A 20,700-nucleotide genomic window follows, 5' to 3' on the forward strand; every position below is an offset into this window, starting at 1 on the left:
AAATGAGTTTAATTCATTGAAACAGAGTTGAACCCGCAGCCACTGCCTTACAGTTATAAAGGTCAGTTCTCTAGCCATTATGCTACATTGCCACAAATTAGGGGTTGAATGGAGCACCTGCCTCCAACATCTAAGGGCGCTCGAGGACCAGGGTTGCCTACAGGTGTTAAAGACCGTTTTCTGTGGAAACGTTTTACTCTTGTTTAGTGTAGTTATGTATGACAGCTTTTAGTTTTAATAAAAGTTATTTGTATCTGGGTACATTGTGCTAACAATGTAGTTCAAATGGGCTGTAATTGTGCGTATTGTGCTGCAGGGGGCAGTAAAAGCATGTGTAGTAGGAAATTCTGGTTCACTCATTCATGCTGTCCTTTGTAGATGTGCTTTTCTATGCCTTTCTGGATTGGATGTCATACTGGCCACTGCAGAAGCCTCTGTTGCAGAGGAGACCAGCATTTTCACACTGTGACAGTGCTTTACACAGATCCATATGTGCATCATGAGGCCTGGGAAACAGGAAGAAGGTGGTCTGGGATCAGAACCTTATCCAGCTTGGCAGGAGATGTACTTTTTAACCCTTAATCACAAATATGTGATTGGAATGTTCTTAACCGAACATTCTACTTTCTAATGATGATGTAACCATCACTACTGGTAATTGAAAGCAAGGAAGTTCTAGGACACTGACTTAGAACTTCGAAAAAACATTCCAAAAACCTACTGTTCAAACGGTTAATCCCCAAGGGGAGAGTAGTTTCTTGAAGTCACAAAAAAGCGTGGCATGGATGCATGGAAATACTACTGTGTAGTATTTGTGTTTCTTAAACGGGAAAAACAGATTGTTGCATTCTACAGTGAACCTACAATAATTGTTTGGTCAAGCGCCACGCTGTTGTGCTGGCGTTTCAAGTAAATCTACTACAAAACATTCAGGACTGTGTCGACTTACAATTTTACTCACCTTATGTCTTTCTGTAAAGTCTTTATACTAGTTAAATCTCATCAAATCTTATCAAATCCTGCCTCGTAGTTGAGGTCAAATAGTGTCCTTGGTCTTCAGAACTGAACCCTCACCCTGGTGAACTCTGCCTCTGGAGGGCTGCAGTTTCTGCCGGTCTTTGGTGCGTTTCAGTACTGAAGTACTTAATGTCTCTGCTGGGCTGAAGTGTCCACACTCTTTGTTCCCAAGGCTTAAAATGGCCACCGACTGAAAAGAAGCCACAAAAACCTGCAAACGCTGCAGCCCTCCAGGACTTGGAGTTGGAGATCTCGGAATTGAAAGGACCTCAGACCTGACCAGCTTTTAAATTTGACCTTAAATCTCTGCCCCACAGCTGAACTCTTGTAACCAATGTTAACCCATTCCTTTTCCTCACCTAAGTTTATTTTCCTTTGCTGCTTTGAAGGGGAGGGAAATGAATTACTAACTGAAGCGAGTGAGTTCACAGCCTACTTGTGTGTGGGAGTGTAATAAATGAAATGAAAAAGTACAAACAAAAACCACTTTTCAGGAGGCAGTTACACAACCAGGTCCAAAATGTTACAAATAAACAAGTCCTTTGATAATAGCACTTTATTAAAGATGGTGTATAGCTCAGGCCCGGCTTAAATGTGGGTGTGAAATTTCGACAATCAAAGGAAGAGATGTATTTTCTTTTGAATATTAGTGGAGAAAAAAGATGTGTGAAATCTGTGTGTAAAAGATGCCAGTCTCATCCAAGAAGGGCCAGTGCGGTGCAGGTGTTTGTTCTTGCTGAAACACCGAAATTAACTTCAAGAATGAAATAATTTAATCTGATGTTTTTAGCTAGAACAAGACTTGCATCCACACCAACCATCTCTGATATTACTTTGTTAATCTAACTTTCTGTCAGTTTTTTCCACTCCTTTTTTGCTCATAAAACTTCATTATGCCATCACTAGGTAAAGCCAGTATAGGTCAGCTACTGGAGCACTTGGATGTGGACCTCGCTTACAGGAACATCACTGAGTTGTGGGGGCGAGACCGTGATGTCACTAACAACTTTTGTTCATTTGGCGCCCAACAACCCACCCAATCAGCTATCTTATTCTTCGCACAATGCCATTCATGCTCTCTGGGCTTAGAGACAGTGCAGATCAGATGACCAGAACTCATCTGCAGAACAAGGAAGGCTAGCAGCCAGTCACATTATAAATTAACAATGGCAGGTTTGGGTGAAGTATGGCTCTATTGCAAGGTTAGGATAGTTTATGTATTGACAACTGTCTTCTTAGGAAAATTTTGTTACAGTATAATCACATTAAAAGCAATATAAATACAATAAGTCTGCAGGCAAACACGAGAAGGGTTATACCAACAGTATATTAAGTAGAATGAGACAGCGCAAGCCATTCCATGCTGTAGGTACAGTTGCAGACCAGCCTGCTGATTCTACTGCTAAAAGGCATTATAGTCCATAAAGTGGAACAAGAATGATATAGCCAGTGAGAAAAATGCTCTCAGACAATCATTTTCCCTTTAAGGGAGTGTGAATTGGCCTTTTTTGAGTTCTCAGTGGGCACATGATTGATGGGGCTATTTCTCGAGAAATGGGGTGAACCAAAGCTCGGAGATGAGGTGAAAAGCTTTTGTGACGTTTTGGAGATGGAAAAAAAAAGGCGTTGAGAGAAACGCAGGCTCGTCAGCAGAGCAGCGAAGCCAGGGAAGTGAGCGCAGCTGCAGGTGGATGCAAAGCAGCGAAGCCAGGGAAGTGGGCGCAGCTGCAGGTGGATGCAAAGCAGCGAAGCCAGGGAAGTGGGCGCAGCTGCAGGTGGATGCAAAGCAGCGAAGCCAGGGAAGTGAGCGCAGCTGCAGGTGGATGCAAAGCAGCGAAGCTAGGGAAGTGAGCGCAGCTGCAGGTGGATGCAAAGCAGCGAAGCCAGGGAAGTGGGCGCAGCTGCAGGTGGATGCAAAGCAGCGAAGCCAGGGAAGTGAGCGCAGCTGCAGGTGGATGCAAAGCAGCGAAGCCAGGGAAGTGAGCGCAGCTGCAGGTGGATTCACAGGCTGCTGATTCAGTTCTGCAGCCGTCTGTGCGCCGCTGCCCTGGGACCTGTCAGACACACAGCAGATCGCTCCCGGGTCATTTCAGCACTCGCACACAAACAGCCATTCTCTGCATTCACCCACAGTAGCCGGGCAGCAGGATTGGGGTCAGTCCAATTTCTTTTCAGCCAGCTCAGGAAGAAAATTGAACTGCAATCCATGAATTGGAAAGTGCCAATGATGTCTTATGAGGATTTTTCAAACACTGAAATTTATTTGAATTAGAGCTGAAATTGAATTTAATGGAATGAATTTCGATGACATTTATCCTAGCACAGATGTGTCTGTATCCTACATTGTGTTTGTGAACATCTGATATTAATCACTTTAATTTAGAAAAAACTAAATATGGTCTTTATCCCTGCAATGGCAAAGAAATCACTGAAAGCATATGATCATCAAAAGAATCTAATTATGCAATCTTAAGTAGTGAGACACCTGGTTCTACTAATGAAAGTCTTGACTGAAGACCATGATTGGTTAATTAGTTGAATCAGGTGTCATAGTGCTGACCTAAAACAAAAACCTGCACCCACATCGACCCCTTTCGGAAAAGATTGTACGCCTCCTGGTCTTGTCTCTATAAAAATAAAATAATATAGAATAATTTACTCCAGGGTTTTATAAAATAAAACCCAGGAGAGTGTTCAGTTGTATATTGTGTTTTTGTGATAACTAAGGGCCATGCGATTGGTGTGTAGGTAGTGTGGCCAATTAAAAGCTTTCCCTGGCTTTCATTTTGAATCACAAGCTTTTATTAGACATGGTTGTATGCTGAATGAGAAATGTGAAGCCACCTTCTCATTATCACAGCAGGTAATGCATACATCCACTGGTTAACACTGGTGCTGGGAAATGTCAGATTACAAGGAAAAGTGAGTTAAAGTTAAACTTACTCTGGGGAGCATTAAAGTTGTTTGCAGAATATTTTTACTTGTTGACTGGGGTGAATGGAGGGGTGTTCTCTTTAGGATTATTGCCAGGTTCTGCTCTTAAATATTTCATTATCAAGGGTAATCTTGACGGAAACATTCTACTTTGGTGGAATATAGGGGAAAATTGCTTGAGGGATTTGCCCACCCTGGGCTCACAGTCAAACTACACTTACCACGAGGCCCTCTTTTTATGGTCATGTGATTCAGAGTGCAGCTGCGGCAGAGTGCAGTGCTTTTTCTTCAAGTGACCACATTCTACAGCTGATGCTTTTTCAGGTCCATGAGGGGCTCGTTTATCTCTTTTGACCAGAATGAATGAGCCGTTTGACACACATGGAGTTCCTGAATGTACTGGTAGCACTTGACAGCCATAAATAAGTAATATTTCACATACATGCATTTATGTGTTTCTATGTATGCATTTAATATGCAGTTGTCAGCCTTGTTTTCTTAACCAACCACAAAGCAACCTCCACCCCTCCAGTTTTGGTTGTAGTTTATACATAACTTTTTAGGAGGCATTTTGTATTTGGTGTTTTGTGACAAGACACAATTTAGTGTAAATTTGGTCGTTCCACCATAAGAGATGCAGTGGGGGTCTGAAAGGGATGGGTGGGCCCTTTTATGACAAACAGGATGCTGTCTTACAGTTAACATTTATACATGGACAGGCAGCTTTAAATGAATGGTTAAAGATCCTCATAGATCCCCCTTATAGAAATTGAACAAAATGAAAAATACAATGCATTATCAAAATATTGCAACACTTAACACAATATATGGGCAAATATGCAAATTATTTTTGCTTTCAGATATTGAAATAGACATTTTAATTTACTCTGCAATAAAATATATTTATCATGGTGTTAATATTTTCCACATAGGTAAAACACATTGCAGTACATTCCATTGCTATAAGGGTTTTGTTGGGTGCTTTGTACTAAGTAGAATTAGGACTTGCGGGAACAGCAGTTTCAGCTCAGCGCATCACTGAGGCAATGCTGCTGTGGTCAAAGCACAGAGGGAGGGCATCAGGGAGCGAGGTGCTCTCAGATTAGACTACTGCGTGAGAGCTAACCTGACGGCGGGTAGACAAAGGTCAACACAGGCAACTTTATACGGGCCAATCTCCCGGTCACGGTTATCACCAGAACCTGTATGGCTCTTGGAATCCACTCAAACCTGCAGATACCTGTAGTTACATTTTTGATCTAGATGTTTGCTATAGGATTTCTGTACATGCTAGAACCTGACTATGCTCTGGAAATTTCCATTAGAAAACGTTGGCACTTGATACCTGTGATTATTCAGCCAACACTACTCACTGGGATATCCAAACATTTTAAAATGTGTTTGATAAGCTTATTTCTGACTTGCTGAAAAAATCTGCTTAATCTTCATTTTTGTATCCTTTAAAATCTACTAGCTGACCATTGACCCTGGCACAATGTTTTAAATGCAAGTGCAAACATTCAGCATAATGAAAAAAAATACCCAGAAACCCTCTCTCATTTTGACAAGTTGCCAGGCAAAGGTAAATAATGAGGAACTTCAGCCTACCTTCACACCCTTTAGCTACATTTCCTGATAAGTTCATGGGTGACAACTGAAGATGGCTCCAGTGCCCCAACATGAAGCATCTTATTGTGGTCTAATGCATTTAAACCAGCATTAGTGTATTCAGCTAATTAGTTCATTTGGGCAGTATAATTGGTGACAACAGAAAGCTGCATACACAGTGGCCCCTGCAGGAATAGAATTTCCCACCCCTGCTTTCAGTGATCAATTAAGTGCTGATTAAGAGCATAAATCAGCAGACCCTGCGGCTCATTGAAGCCATGGTTCCAGACCTTCCTTGTAGTACTGTATCTATCCTGCACCATATTTAGACTCATTGTTCTGACTCAACAGTACATCACTGAGTTGTAGAGCTAATAATTTCCTGGGAAAATAATAGGAGAACCCCAAATCCAATCACAGTAACAATGGTAATATGATATGTGTGACAGAAACAATTAGGCTATATCAGTAATTACTGAAATACTTAATTATATGGCCAGCTAATTAACACAGTAACAATTTGTTTAATACTTAATTTGCTTTCTATGATCAAGAAATGGCTCTTTAATCTCTGTTTCTATGGTCTGTCCTGAAACAGCCTGCAGAGTCATATAATGAGGTAGATGATTGATACTCCCTGTACCTGTAGCCTTCCGTGTGTACATGTCTCTGGTTCACTAATTTCCCCTTTTTGTAGCCATATTTATAATGTTCAAGCTACATGCGAACTCAAAGTAAATGACAGATGGCAAACTGTAGTAGGATTCTTGTGACACGTGTTGAATCAACGAAGAGAATGTAGGTATTTTGAACTGCAAAGCTGAATCCTAGAAAATCTGTCTAAGGTTTCTGCCTAGCAGGGAATGGAAAAAATGCACTACAATGTATTCCGTTTCAAAATACAACATACATGCCTAAAAATGTATGCTTAAATTATAATTTTAAAAAATGGCAGCATTGGCTGGTTTACAGGTGACACAGAGGTGTTAAACCACACCAAAAAGAAGTGAACACCTGTATTACAAATGAAAATCATACGTGCAAATACATATGTCAACTAAATGTATTTTAAATACCACCAATCTATATTTTTCATTCTACCTCTATATTATGGGCTGGATAGCCACTTCTGGGAGCTTATGCAAATATGACGACAGTCACATGTAAACAGGATGACAGTCATTCCACAGATCTGTCAACGCCCGGGCCACATACTGTATGCATAGGGCTGGCCGTGCAGTGAAATCCGGAAGTGGAATTATTTTAGACTCCATTTGAGGCCTTTTTTCTCCTCAGAGTGACAATGAAAAAATGTAACAGCTTTTCAGAGAAACAGCATGACTGCGTGTAATATAGTAGTCATGGCACTGGCAATGTCAGGATTCTGTTTCAGACATTTTTGTCAGGGAACTAAACTTGTTCACTAAGGTGTGTCCAAATATTTCTGCATACGCATATTTACATACCTAAATGTCATGCTTTGTGGTGTTGACGACAGTGTGGTGGTGATGTAGACAAATGGTATGCGTCTCTATTTTTAATTTTAGTAAAGAATTCAGAGTTTATTATTACTGTCTGTGTTATTCAGTTGGCTCAATGCCACATGATTTGGATGTGCACGCACAGCCTTGATTGCACTTGTAATTCTCTTTCATAACTTTGTGTTATTGTTTTCTCCTGGCATACTTGTGCGGCTGTTTCCTTGCAAACAGCAGGGGTCAGCAGATATCTCCAGTCAGTCTCCAAGGGATGTTTGGAACAGCAGAATGACACAGAGGCACACTTGCGGATTTTGTGTGACACTTAACAACATGTCTGCACATGGATACCGGTATCCATAGTAAAACATTTGATGTCTGTGGTTATTTACTGAAAACTGTCAATTAGAAAACGTAAAAAAACATCGTCTGTCACAGAGTCCCATACACTTTTGAAGTGTCCATCATGGTGGGGACCTCTGTACACTACACGGGTATGAATGTCTGATCATAATGCTTTTGCAGTCTGGCACAATGTGATTTAAACAAACTACAAACCTCATAGTGGCTCCTGTGTCCTGTCTCCTCGCTCTTCATTATCTACAAGGGTGTCAACTTCCACTAGCATTTATATATTATCAGGTATGGAAGTGGCCCATTTTTAGTGGATGTAGGATATGAGTTTTAGGAGATTAGGGGCTTGGATAGGGAAACTGCGCCATCCTGATGTCTTATCAGTGAAAAGGTTCAGATCTGAGGTGTGCTCTAATCTCTAGGCAGAATGATGAGTTTGGATGGGCTGAATGGCCTGTTCGTCTTATTAAAATTTCCTGTGCTCTGATGTCAGAGACATGTAGTCAGGGTAGGAAATTAGGGAGATTGTGTCTCATCGCATACCAGCGGCCCCCACTGGTCCAACCAGTCTGTCTGTTAAGCTATGAATGACATGCCTTCCTCCGACTCGTATCTGTGCACGCCCAACTTAGAAAAATGCGGTGTGATAAGAAGCGATAGCTGACATCACATGCTTCGGAGGGGAGAACCTGCTTACCTGCCCTCTCTTGAACTGATAGTGGAGCAGAGGTGGAAAATCCAGGTTCAGAAAGTAAAAGTCCTCCCCAGTATTTTGTTCCAACCACCTGGATTTGCTGATTACCACAATTCTTCAGCCAAGAGGTATAACTTATAAGTAGAATCAGCTGGCTGAGTTCATGGGTGGAAGTAACTCAATAAACACTGATAAATAAAATGGGGCATTCCAAATTGGGGGAACACATTAAACAATACAATGCGGAAGAGAGAATGTTGGAAAGAAAAATAAATACGTAGTAGAGAGAGAGGAAGTAGAGTGAGTGATGAAAAGAAAAATATTAAGGAGAGAGGGAGTGGGCAGAGATAGATATAGCACAAACAAGACACAAACAGATGTGAGTGGAGAAGATGGTGTCAGTTACAGCATTGATCACATTACAGATCTGTCTTTATCAGAAGAGTAAATGCGCTTAGCAGCACTCAGACCCCACCCCAGTGGCTCCGCCCCACACCCTCACCTCCACCAATCACACAGGTTGCACGTGAAAGCCCCTACTGATGGTGCTGTAATGAGGAAATGCTGTTAAGAGCCAGCCCCCCCCCCCCCCCGACACCATTTCACCTCAGCAGGACTCTATACATTAGAGTGAAAAATGTATCGCTGATGCACAGTTTAAACAGTGGGGAACATTAGACAATGGAGTGTGAGGCTTAGCTGGAGGAGAGGGGGAAGGAATACTCAATCTGGCACATGTTTGGAAGAGATGAAAGGCACGTGCGCTGGTGTTTGCAGAATAAACACACCATCTAATGCTATTTCTGTTGTCTCGTGACCAGAAGCTTGCCCTGTGGGTTGTGGGTAGGATGCTTGTTAGAATTCATTCAGAAAAAGGGCACCCACGGCTTCCCCGTAGATTGTGGGTAACGGGGTGCCACAGTGTGCTGTGCACGCTCTGCATTTGTGATGGCTCTGCATTTGTGACGACTCTGCATTTGCGTCAAGCTGCTCTCTGCTGCTGGTATTTAGAGCTCAGGAGGTGTAGCCTCCACGCACAAATCTCACACACACACACACACACACTATCTGATAATTTCGTATCAGTTAGCAGTTCGCTAAGTGTGGGAGGTAGTGGTAGAGAAGGAAAAAATGTCACGCACGCACGCATGCACGCACGCACACACACACACACAGGCTCTGTCTACCCCTGTGTTGGTGCAAACAGCTTAAGTTCTCAGTCATGTTTGATTCACACCCTTGAGGGTAAAAATTCTGACAAGAGAAGTCCTGTTCAACCAGAGGCGGGGACACACACCTGCAGACTCAATAAGGTGTCCAGCGCTGTTAGCTTCACCTGATTAGGGTAAAGCCAAGAATGAATGGAAGGCTTTTCTTTCAAATACACGGTTAGAAAAGAGAATGGAATGTTTCAAGATTTTCCTCAAAACCTAAGAGCAGGACAGTGGTACTGTGGTCCGGGTTTGTTCCTCCCTTGTCAGGTCATGCTCTCGAACCTCCGTCCGACCGCATGCACCTCCCGGCTCAGCGTTCTGGTCTTTTCCCAGGATGCACCGCAGCTCAGCTTATGAAGGATAACAGTGGACGATTACAGTAATAACAGGCCACAGGAAATTATCCATCTGCGAGAGGGGCAGAGAGGCACTGCCGCCGGTTCCGCTGTTTTCGTTAATAACCCGGCGGCTCGACCGGGCCCGTTCGGGGCTGGGCGCGGGTGGGCGGGGGTGAAGCGGCGTTTGGGGGTGGGGGGTCCCTGTCCCAGGGCCGCTCACCGGGCACAATGCGCCCTTTGGAATGCCGTAGGCCGGGGCACAGAACGGCCTTTGTTGCCGTTGAGCCGCTGAGTCCTAGCTGCCTTTCACACGAGAGCGGGAGAGAGAAAGCAAGTCAGAGTGAGTCAGACAAGTCAGCCATTCTCTCCATTATCACAATATTAGTCTGTGGAGGCTGGAACGGGAGGGGGAGGGGGGAGGGGGGGTGGGGGGGGGGGGGGGAGGAGAGGGAGGGGCTCTCGTCTGCAGCCCTCGCCCTCTTCACCAAGCACCGAGTCAGGGCCCTCCTCCTGCCTTCGCCTGGTACTGGGAATACTGAGGCCCACGTGTGTTTGTAGAGTGTGTGTTTGTGTGTGAGAGAGGGAGCGAGAGAGTGTGTGTGTGGTGTGAGTGAGAGTGTGTCGCTGTGTGTGTGTGCGCGTGAGAGAGTGTGTGTGAGAGAGAGAGAGTGTGTGTGTGTGTGTGTGTGTGTGTGAGTGAGAGTGTGTGTGTATGTGTGTGTGTGTGAGTGATTGAGAGAGTGTGTGCGTGTGTGTGTGTGTATGAGAGATAGAGAGTGTGTGTGTGTGTTTGTGTGTGTGTGGACACTGGGGCTCTGTTGGTGGTGTCTGGCCTGCCACACAGATCAGGGTACAGAGAAACACAGGCAAAACAATCCCAGACAGAAAGAGTCTTCCAAAACACAGTGTGCCCCTCTCCCTCAGTACTCCACTGCCTCTACTCTGCGCATTAAAGCACTCGTGACCTGTTCTCTGTGTTTCTCTCAGCCTTTTTGCCCAGCAAACTACATGTTCATTATTTAATTAACACTTTCATATATTTACACAACAATATATTTACACATACATATTTACACAACTTCGTGCTGTTGTATTATTCACAGATGTATCTCAGGTTAGTTGTCTTGCCCAAGAACATGATGGCAGTTCCCCACAGGGGAATTCATCCTGCAATCTCAATACTGTAAACCCAGTGCCCTAACCACTACACCACACAGCTGCCTCACAATTTGTCGTCTATGAAACTCAGTTCTGTGCCACAGTGCCTAGATATTGTGTTGGTTTGTATGGGTTTGTGTGTGTTTGTGCTGCTGAATGTGCAGGGTGTGTATTCACTGTTGCTGTATCTCTCTCGGCCAGCATGGAGTGTGAATAACAGGATCTGACAGACAGGGGGGAACTTCCTCTCTGTCCTGTATGACTAGATTAGGTTGGGTGCCAATCCAGACACCTCCTGTCAGGCCTGCCCTCTGCGAGAGCCAAGAGCCGGCGAGACTGACGTCACCCTTTCCCTGGAACCCTGCGTGTCTGTCACCCCAACTCACCCCCACCCCCTGCACTGCCCGGTCTCGCCCTGTCCCCACGGGACAGTGGCAAAAGAGGAAGGGGGAGGGGAGAGAAAGCACCAGGGATTTCAGGGGAACTCCAGTTGATCTAATGTCCCTCCCCTTCCTCTCTGGCATACATCAGAGGTGTAGGAGACTGAGCTTGACCGGTCAGCGGTAAGTTGTATGTTTGATTCCCAAATCAAAGACTTTCACTGTACCCCTCGATCAGTCTACTTATCCTGAATTGCATCACTAAATATATAGTAAATATCAATTACACAATTCCTGTCAGAGCAGAAACTGGATATCTGTATGGTTCTTAAATACAATGGACTGGGAAGTGTCACTTACCTTAAGTGCCAACAAAGGCTCTTACAACGGCAGTTACAGTGGAGCGATTGTCTTCCGCTCACTACAACGTCACGGTAACGGTGGGAGACCACCAGTGCTCGTCTGATGAAGGCACTTCCTGAATGAGCGTGACAGAACATGGACTGGCAGGGCAGATTCGCAGCAGGCATTACTAAACGATCAATCAATAAACAGATGAGAAGACTGTCTAATAAAACCTTTGTGCCAAATATTTCAACCCCCCTCCCTAGCTCTTGGAAACAAGCCTCCAGACCACATTCACTTCAGATACCACATGTCCAGCTATCAAGCCCAGACTCTCAAATGTTTGTTCTCCTTTTACAGACCCACCTTGTAATAGTTAAGGTCTAGGTCGGGGAATCCAAACTTATCGAAAAAGGGCCAGTATTGGTGAAGGCTAAAACAAAAACCTGCACCCACACTGGCCCTTTTCGGATAAGATTGGACACCCCTGGTCTAGGTGGTATGTTCCAAACTGTATGAATTACAGGCTACGTATTTCCTTTCCTGTGAATTTATGTGGCCTTGGGAAGTTCATTTAGAATGACAGTATTTGCCATATCCCAAAAATAAAGGTGACGTTATGCGCAGAAAAGCTATATAAAAATCTACTTTTGCAAAAAGAATTACTACTTTGCAAGTATAATGATAAATAAGCCATTAATGGAATGACTTGTAGAAACAGGTGAATTTAACAACACAGCTCACACCTTCTCTGTATAAAATGATTCAGCATTCTCTTGTAGGAATAAAACATAGGTTCCAGGTCCTGTGATTCTACATTTTGGCAATTGAAAACACCTTTCAGGGTGCTACACATAGAGATATGCTCAAAGATAGATTCAAAGATGTAGTACATCTTTGAAATTTAAATGGAAATCGATCTGCGGTAAGACTGGGAGATAAGGTAACAGAAGACCTTCATAATACAAGTACTGCAGGTTGAATGACATTTTGGTAGAGCAGAATACAACTGGTGAATACAGACTCATTTTGGTTTTTTAACATATTTTATTATCTTTAGATAATATTTTATAATCAGCATACATTTATATCACATTCACAGTATTGTACACCCCAAAACCCTTTGATTCATTAAATAATATAAATACAAAGTTCCTCTGATTTCAGTTTGTCTCACGGTAGTCATAGTGATAGGAGGGTCATCTCCAGGATTCTCATATACAAATAAAAGTACAAGAATAAGAAAAATACTGTCCATATTTTTATACATATATAAAATGTTCTGTCATACAAAAATCTCCCAAGTTATTAAAAATGTCCCTTAATGTATTATTTTTTCTTTTAATTTTTATTATACATATACAATGAGTGAATAATAAAAAATATAGGCTTATATTATTGTCCGGTACATAGTTTTGGAGTGTGTGCAGTGTTGCCATGGATACTGGGAGGGAGAGGCTATCTGGTTGGTCAGGGTGGACTCCGGGTCACGGTCACCTCCCCCCAATGACATAAAAAGCATTCTCGGCATTGAGCGGATTGTTCCAGAGCCTCTGCCCGTTCAGTACCTGTGATTACTATGCTCTGTTAACTCCCGCCCCTCTCATGCTCACAAATCTCCGATAACCCCCCCGCTGTGATCCCTACAAATAAAGAGGAGAACAGCCGACCCCGCGTTCTCAAAGACCTGAACCGTAAACAGAATCACCGGAAAGACGCAAACATATTAGCGACCTCTGAACCTTCTGGTTACAATTCAGCGGCAGGGGGTTGGCTTGGTGTTTCTCTGCAGGTAGGGGAAGGTCGCTGCTAACGTTCACGCAGCTGATATTAAGGTTAAAATTGAGATAGCGGTCTGACGTGCATCTACGCCCACACTGGCGTCTGCTAGTGCCGTCGCTCTTCGTAACTCCAAGAGCCGGGCTGCTCAGTACACACACCCCTGCGACCCGCATCGACGCCGCCCCGGCTGGTTCAGAACGACGAGGGGCAAAGCGCAATGCAGGCTGGGAAAATTCCTTCATTAATTATTTTGACTGACGGACCCAAACCAGAACCCAATTCCTTGGCCGTGGGGCCCTAAGTGCTCTTTTGGATCAGGTCGCTAGAAAGTCAGCACGAGAGTCATTCATTTGAAGCCTTTAACGGGTCAAACTTGGGCTTCTGTGGTTTGCAAGGGCCTCATGCAGCAACTAGACCCAAGCAAAAGCCCACCGCACTGTCTTCTAAAAAAAAAAATTAAGTTTATTCCAAAAAGAGAAAAAGATTAATCCAGTACAGACCATCCTTAAATTCTAGAGGATGATTGAAGGAACAAATTTGCAATGCTGGTGACTGCACAGGCAACGTCCGATTGATCTGAAAGCACTCAAAGATATTCGGAACCTGCATCATCTGCACCGTTTTATTAAAAATAAAAGGGGTAGGGTCCTGGCTACAGAAATAGAGAGGGCGAGCCAATCCAAAGGAACATTTTGGGTGGGGGAGGGGGGGGGCGGTGTTATTTGTGGTAGCGGCATGGTGATAAACCTAAATTAAGGTGAACGCGGCCTGACCCCTGGCATCTGCACTGAGCGCGCTCCGAGCGAGCAATCCGTCTGCATGTCTGCGCACGCCTCCGCCGTGCCGTGCTTATCAGGGGAATTAAAATAGACATTCATCGCCATGGCGCAGGTGCGGTCGTCACGGAAACCATGTCAACAAGACCTATTCACATGCAATTATAGCAGTTTCAGCAGGACAGGAACCAGACAGGACAGCAATTGCTTTTTTTAAATAAAAAAAAAACCCTAAAATGCACGTGCACGTACATAAAGACACGCAAACGCACACAGACCAATGTTAAGCTCAGCCAGCTCTTGACTTGGTCCAGAGTCATAACCTTATGGGGTGCTGCTTATTTTGCCGTTCATATTTTTATGGAGATCAATGCAAGCTGCAATAAACACATTTGGCATCACCTGTCAGCTGGTACGACTTTTAAAGGTGAAACACATTCCAGCCGGACTCAAAATAAGCAGCTGCAGTATAGTCTTAGTATTAAATCCATGCTAAAGGTGCAAAGAGAAGTCATTCTTGCCATTTCCATTGGGTCACTATCACCTATCCACAGGACATGATCTTCAAAAAAACAAAAGGTGATAAATACGAGTACATGTACAATGATCCACCGTTTTGATTAGGGGTGGGCGACCCCTGACCCATGACCCCATCGATCAACCTTGTGCCATGTGACACGTCTCCTTCCTTGTCCCCGGCTTTATTTGCAGCTAAATCAATGTGAGGGAGGCGTAGCGCCGTGTAGCGCTGGTCTACGGGGTCACGGTCAGGTAAATCCCCGCCGCGCAGACTGCTGGCTGTGGCCTGAGGAGAGGCGACAGAACTGCTGCTCTAATAAAGCGCTGCTCTGCGATAACACCAGTAATGAAGCCGCTTTCGCTCGGCCGGCTGCGGAGATGGATAACTCAGATTTCATGAGCTAGCAGCACCGCCAGCCCGACCCTGCCGGGATATATTAATGATGGAAGGGGGAACTGATTCGTCAGTTATTAGACGGAGGGCAGGGGAGCATGCAGTTTCTACAAAAGAGACAAGAGGGATGGAAAGCTGAAAATAGTTTGCCCACACACACACACATAAACGCACACGTGCCTTGTGATGGGTGTGGGCCTTACATTTGCGTCCTTCAGTATGAGTCCACTGCAGGCTTGTTCAGTGTGAGACCGCATGACCGTGCGTCAACATTCTATCTCCTCCCACTGAACCTGGCCTGGGGAAGTTGGTGTTGAAACAGCCAACGTTGAGCATCAATCAAAACCTGGTCCAGCCCAATAATGGCCAATAGGAAATGGCAGATTTGGCAGGGGCAGATGATTGACGGACTATTGCTCCACCAAAATCTCAGCCTGCCGTCTGCTGCTCCCTTGTACTTCACACAAGCGGCATCTGAGACGTTCCCAAGGGAACGGAAGACCAGGACCGGACCACCTTCAGAGGACGCAAACCCAGAGCACACAACCCGCAGGGCGCAAACCCACGGAGACAACAATGATAAAAACGAGGGCTGCGTCAAAATTTTCAATTGAATCCACTCCCCCTTGCACCAGGCTCCAGTTCCGCTCCGTTGTCACGGTTACGGTTCCACATAAAAAAAATAACGACAGACGGGGTTTGGTGGGAAGTAAATAGAAAACAATGCAGAAGCTGGAGTTTGGAATCACCCCGTTGTCATGGTCCACACCTCTACCCTACGCGGTGCATGTGGAATAGCACAGTTCCCACTCGGGCCACATGCGGTCAGAGCAGTTAGAAAACTTCATTTACACATAATGGTGAACTACAGAACCCAACCAGTCCCTCACCATTTCCTATTTATTTCAACACTTTCAGAGTCTCATTTTAACACAGTGAATGCAGTACTGCATCTAAACACCTTTGATCCAGGGGACCAGTTGCCTCCATATCCTATCACACTGATATCAGCTTGGGGAACTAATGGCTCAGTCAGTGATTACTGGGATATTGGCAGAGGTGAGGCAGCTCCTTATATGAATACTCCAAGGTTGCAGTTATACTCGGATGACCAGTTAATACCGGGGGACATCTCTGCTTTTGTGTTTTTTCAAAGTAACTTTGGACTGTCACTTTTGGCAGCACAAAAGCATGTATCTATAAATATATCTGTGGTGGTTGGTGTATGGATTTTATTTCCTTTTTAATTCTAGCTACAGCAGTGAAGCAGAAGTCCACTGCCTTCACTCTGAATATGACCATCAGCCAATCTGACATCCCAAATATAACATCTGCAGCCAAATCCTTCATGCTACATTCTCACATTATTATCAGTAAAAAAAAACAGTTATAAGTATCCTTCAGCTTCTAAAGCGGACAGCGTGTATGACTTCTTGTACACAAAGAAAGACAGGAAGTACCATTGACGGAGTCTGTGTACTGCAGGTGTTTGTCCACAGGGTCCTGTCAGGGTGTAAGCAGGTCAAAGGTCAGGGCTCAAGTGTCCTCAGTAGTGTGATCCTGGCTTGGTTTTGACACATCCTTCGCGTTGTATTCCTGTTCCTCTGGGCGGAGGGGGTTGGGGGGGCGGTGAAGCACAGACAGGTAAGAGTGGAAGCCATCTGATTGGTTGTCATGGGTGCGGTCAAGCAGCTAAGCTCATATGTGCAAAAGAGTGGTTGCCATGACAACATATTTGCAGAGCCATATATATTTATAGATAGAATTAAAAAAGAAAAACACCTTTGACAAAAATTATAATGAGAAAAAAGCTAACAATATATCCTCAACTAGCCAGCAAGGTGCTGCACGGACCATGATGTGCTGAACATGTTCTTTTCTTCCATCTTAGAGCAGACCTTATGTCACCTTCTGCTGTTTTAACGTGCAGGGGGAAAAGGCTAGATTTACTGTTCAGGGAGCACTGTCTGGACCTATAGTGTGTGTGTGTGTGTGTGTGTGTGTGTAAGGGGTTGGGAGGGAGAGTAATAAAGCCACCGCTGTGCTTCCAACCCTTAGCCGGAGGGCACAATTGAATTTAACATCTTTCACTGTGTATTCCGGACACTTCCTCGCCAGCTCGTAGTTTGACTGAGAGGGAGAGAGTACAGCCCGCTTGCGTGTCCTCTCCGGAGAAATGCCTCGCAGTGTTTTCCCCAACCTTCCGGTGCTAGAAAATGAGCTAATTTTATGAGATTTAGTGAGAGTAATAAAACAAAAAAAAACATTAATAAGGCTAGCGGAGTGAGAGAAAAAAATAGCGAAAGGCACCTCCTTACAGCCGAGGCTGTCAGCCTTCTTCAGGATTAGCCACAAGTCCCGCCCCCCGCTGACCTCACTGGCTGCGGTGTCCAATTCCATTCATTTTAGATGCATGGAACAAACATCGGGCACTTTCAGACCAAAAAAAGGCAATACTTTTTTTTATATAGTGCCTATTGTGTTGTAGAAATGAGGTATTAATAAGTTCATATATTTTTTCAAAAAGTAGTGGATATTTCCAAGGGAAGTAGAACTGTTTTTCTTGGTTTTTGTTGCTGTTGTTTCCGTTTGTTGGCTGTGCAGACTCCTCCTCCTCCTTCAGAAACGTTGGAGTGGTCTGATCCGATAGGGCGGGGCTCAGGGGAAGGGGGCGGGGCTCTCCCGGTGTAAAGGCGGGAGGAGGGGGGGGGGGGCGGGGCCTCACAGTGTGATGACGTTGCCGTCCTCGCGCATGCTCTCCTGGCTGCTGCTGGCCCCGGCGGGGCTGCCGTTGTGCGTGGGGGTGTTGAGGGAGCTGAGGGAGGCCTTGCTGTCTGAGAGCGAGCTGCTGTGCAAGGAGGCGCTCTGGGGGAGGGGCCGCAGCCCCATCGCCGCCGCCGCCGCCGCCGACGAGGACGAGGCGTTGCCGAGGCCGCCGCCGCCGTCGCCGTTGGCGAAGTGGTCGGCGGGCAGGTACGGGGGCAGGCTGTCGCTCTCGATGATCAGGTCGCCGTCCTCGTCGCTCTCGCCCTCCGCCGTGCTGTTGCTGTAGTGGCTGACGTACTGGGAGGCGGGGCTGGGGGTGGAGTCGTGGGAGAAGCCCGAGCCGGAGCTGTTGCCCGAGGCCTTGCTCCCGCGCACCACGTTGTTGCGCTGGTTGGCCGGCTTGACGGTGACGATCAGGTTGTGGCTGTTGGCCACCATCATGTCCGTCACCTGGTCGAGCGACTTGCCCTCCACCTCGATGCCGTTCACCTCCAGGATCTCGTCGTTGACGCCCAGCAGGCCCGTGCTCTCGGCCAGGCCGCCGCGCACCAGCCGCGAGATGAAGACGCCGGGCACCTTCTCCACGCCCTGCGGCGACACGCGCACGCTCACGCCGTCGCGGATGTAGAAGCCCAGCGGCTTGTCGGAGCCGTGCTTGTGCAGGCGCACGCGCCGGTGCGTCTCCGGCAGGATGTCCACGTCGATGATGGACGAGATCTGCCGGAAGTCCTGCGGCAGGCCGATCAGTAGCGCCGGCTTCCCCTTCCCCTGCTGGGCCGGCCGCAGGCCCGGGAGACCCTTCTTCTTCCGCTGCAGCGAGTTGGTGGCGAAGACCACGGGCTCGTCCACATCTGCCCAACACAGAGAGAGAGAGAGAGAGAGAGACGGAGAACAATGAGCAATGAGCTATATCTGTGCTTGGACAAAAGAAGATTCTTCTCGCATGTCCAATAAATCAATTCGAAATTGAATCTGAATTAGAAATCTTTTACATTCTCTAAATGCAGACGTAAACCATTCACATTAGCTTAGATACCCACTGTCTGCGCCTCCGGTTGTTAAAACAGCTGCAGTTTATGAGATCTGTTTAAAATATATATATTTTTAAAACCTAGAGGCCAGAATTGCAGAATAATAGTTAGGGAACTGGGCATGTACCTCAGAGGCTGCCGTTGACCTGATAACCTGAATTGCCTCAGTAAATATCCAGCCGTATAAATGGATTGTAAAATAAAAAGAGTATGCCGTATAAGTTAATCTGGATAAAAGCGTCTGAGGAAACTCAAAAAACAGGGTTTCTGAAGATGTGCTTGCACAGCGGTAACTTTAGAGAGAAGCACAGTGGTTATGTCAGCAGCTAAGGATCAATTTTTCTGCCTTTTAGGTCAGAGCCAGAAGCTACAGCCATGCAGACATCAGATTGGACATCATGCTTGAACTGCTCACAGACACTGGCAGTTTTTGAGAGAAAAACTGATATGATTAAATGTGTGGGTGTGTGTGTTTGGGGGGATATTGGATCAATCTGTCTCTCGAACCTTCATCTCACAACAGATTGAATAACCTAAACAAACACAATCTCACTGTCTCTGTATTTCATCAGTTCTGGTATGGATTTCCTCGGCAGATTCCTATTTTCAGGGGTGACTTAATCTACTTATACATTTTGAATTCTGCACATTATTTATTCAGGTGATGCATTTGGCAACATTGGAATACAAGTTATTCTTGGACACTATTGTGTTCTCGAACATCAGAGTACTATGGAGACAATGGGGTATTTTGGAATTCTACAGTCTTCAAGAACTTTGCGTTGCCATGGAACATCAGGGTATTCTGGAACAAGCACATGCTCTGAAATACCCTATTATTGTAGATCAACAGGATGTTCTGGAACACCATAGTATTCTGGAAAAGCGAAATGCTCCTGAACACCGCAGTATTCTGGAAGAGCGCAATGTTCTGGAACATCACAGTATTCTGGAAGAGTGAAATGTTCCGGAACACTGAGGTGTCCCAGCACAGCTGGAGGCTGTGTTTCTGATGGCGGCGCCTGCTCCTGCACTTCATTAGTGCCTCTGCCTCACGGGAGGCTCCCCGGTGAGCTTCCAGTGAACGAGGAGAGCGATAACACTGGAGCTTTACATCGGCTTTAATCTTCCAGCACCTCTTTCCCTCTCTCTTCCTCTTACCCTCTTTTGATCAAGCACTTCCAGCGAAGGACAAACCTCCCTTCAAAGAGAATACTTTGAAGGTCCACCGCAGAAGTCCCTCCAGTCCTTCACGACGGCAAATTGAAATAAAAACCATACTGCTCGACACGCTCACACACACACGCAGACCCCTCAGGCACTCTCACACAAACGCAAGTACAGGTGTCCAGGCTGATGCAGGCTCGTTATGAAGGTGAGTGCTAAAAGCCCTGCGGTGCGCGCTAGGAACACGACGCACCGGCGCGAGGGGCCGGCTGAGCTGCTGGTGACAGGTGACAGACGCCGCTCATAAAACGCCGGACAGCTAGTGCTAACTCAGCGCGGCGTTCCCTTTGTTCTGGAGGAGAGAGGGTCTGAACAAAGGCACGTCTCGCCAGGCGACGTTCAGAGAGCCGACTGCAACTGCTGCACACCTCTGGACCGGTTCCTGACAAGCACCTACCGCAACAATTTCAGCCCGTCCCCTTCTGGTGCACCGGCACCCCTGCCATTAAGTGTCATGTCATGTCACCACGGACACACACATACACTATTACGTTATCCTGGTCCGTCCCTAAGGCTCCTGCAGCTGGAGACATCTGGGCTCTCCTGCGCAAAATTCTGGAGATCTCTCTTCACAACGGACCGATCCATCAAGCTGCCCCAGCCCGTCCTACGGACATTCAACAGGGTTTCAATTGTGATGGAGAGGATTGTGATTGTCACTCTCTGTATCAAGCAGTGATGTTCA

At 45.8% G+C, this 20,700-nt stretch overlaps 1 protein-coding gene and 1 long non-coding RNA gene across 3 annotated transcripts in view; both read right to left on the reverse strand.

Annotated features, from left to right (window-relative positions):
* Positions 1 to 12: 12 nt before the first annotated feature.
* Positions 13 to 5,621, reverse strand: LOC118226699. The gene is made up of 3 exons (XR_004765085.1): positions 5,560 to 5,621; positions 4,173 to 4,298; positions 13 to 506 (listed from the first exon to the last, which is right to left on the reverse strand). It is a non-coding gene; the product is annotated as an uncharacterized LOC118226699 (long non-coding RNA).
* Positions 5,622 to 12,547: 6,926 nt separating this feature from the next.
* pard6a (par-6 family cell polarity regulator alpha) overlaps positions 12,548 to 20,700 on the reverse strand; it is a 42,676-nt gene continuing 34,523 nt past the window's right edge. The window contains exons 3-4 of one of the 2 annotated variants that reach the window (XM_035419861.1): positions 17,712 to 18,608; positions 12,548 to 17,669 (exon numbers count right to left, since the gene is read on the reverse strand). In XM_035419861.1, the coding sequence (XP_035275752.1) occupies positions 17,713 to 18,608 (896 nt within the window). In that variant the 3' untranslated portion in view covers positions 12,548 to 17,669; position 17,712. Of the gene's footprint in view, positions 18,609 to 20,700 lie in introns of both variants that reach the window. The other variant, XM_035419860.1, reaches the window with a different exon arrangement.

Source organism: Anguilla anguilla, chromosome 5 (genome assembly GCF_013347855.1).
Source record: "Anguilla anguilla isolate fAngAng1 chromosome 5, fAngAng1.pri, whole genome shotgun sequence".
In the NCBI taxonomy this organism is placed as follows: domain Eukaryota; kingdom Metazoa; phylum Chordata; class Actinopteri; order Anguilliformes; family Anguillidae; genus Anguilla; species Anguilla anguilla.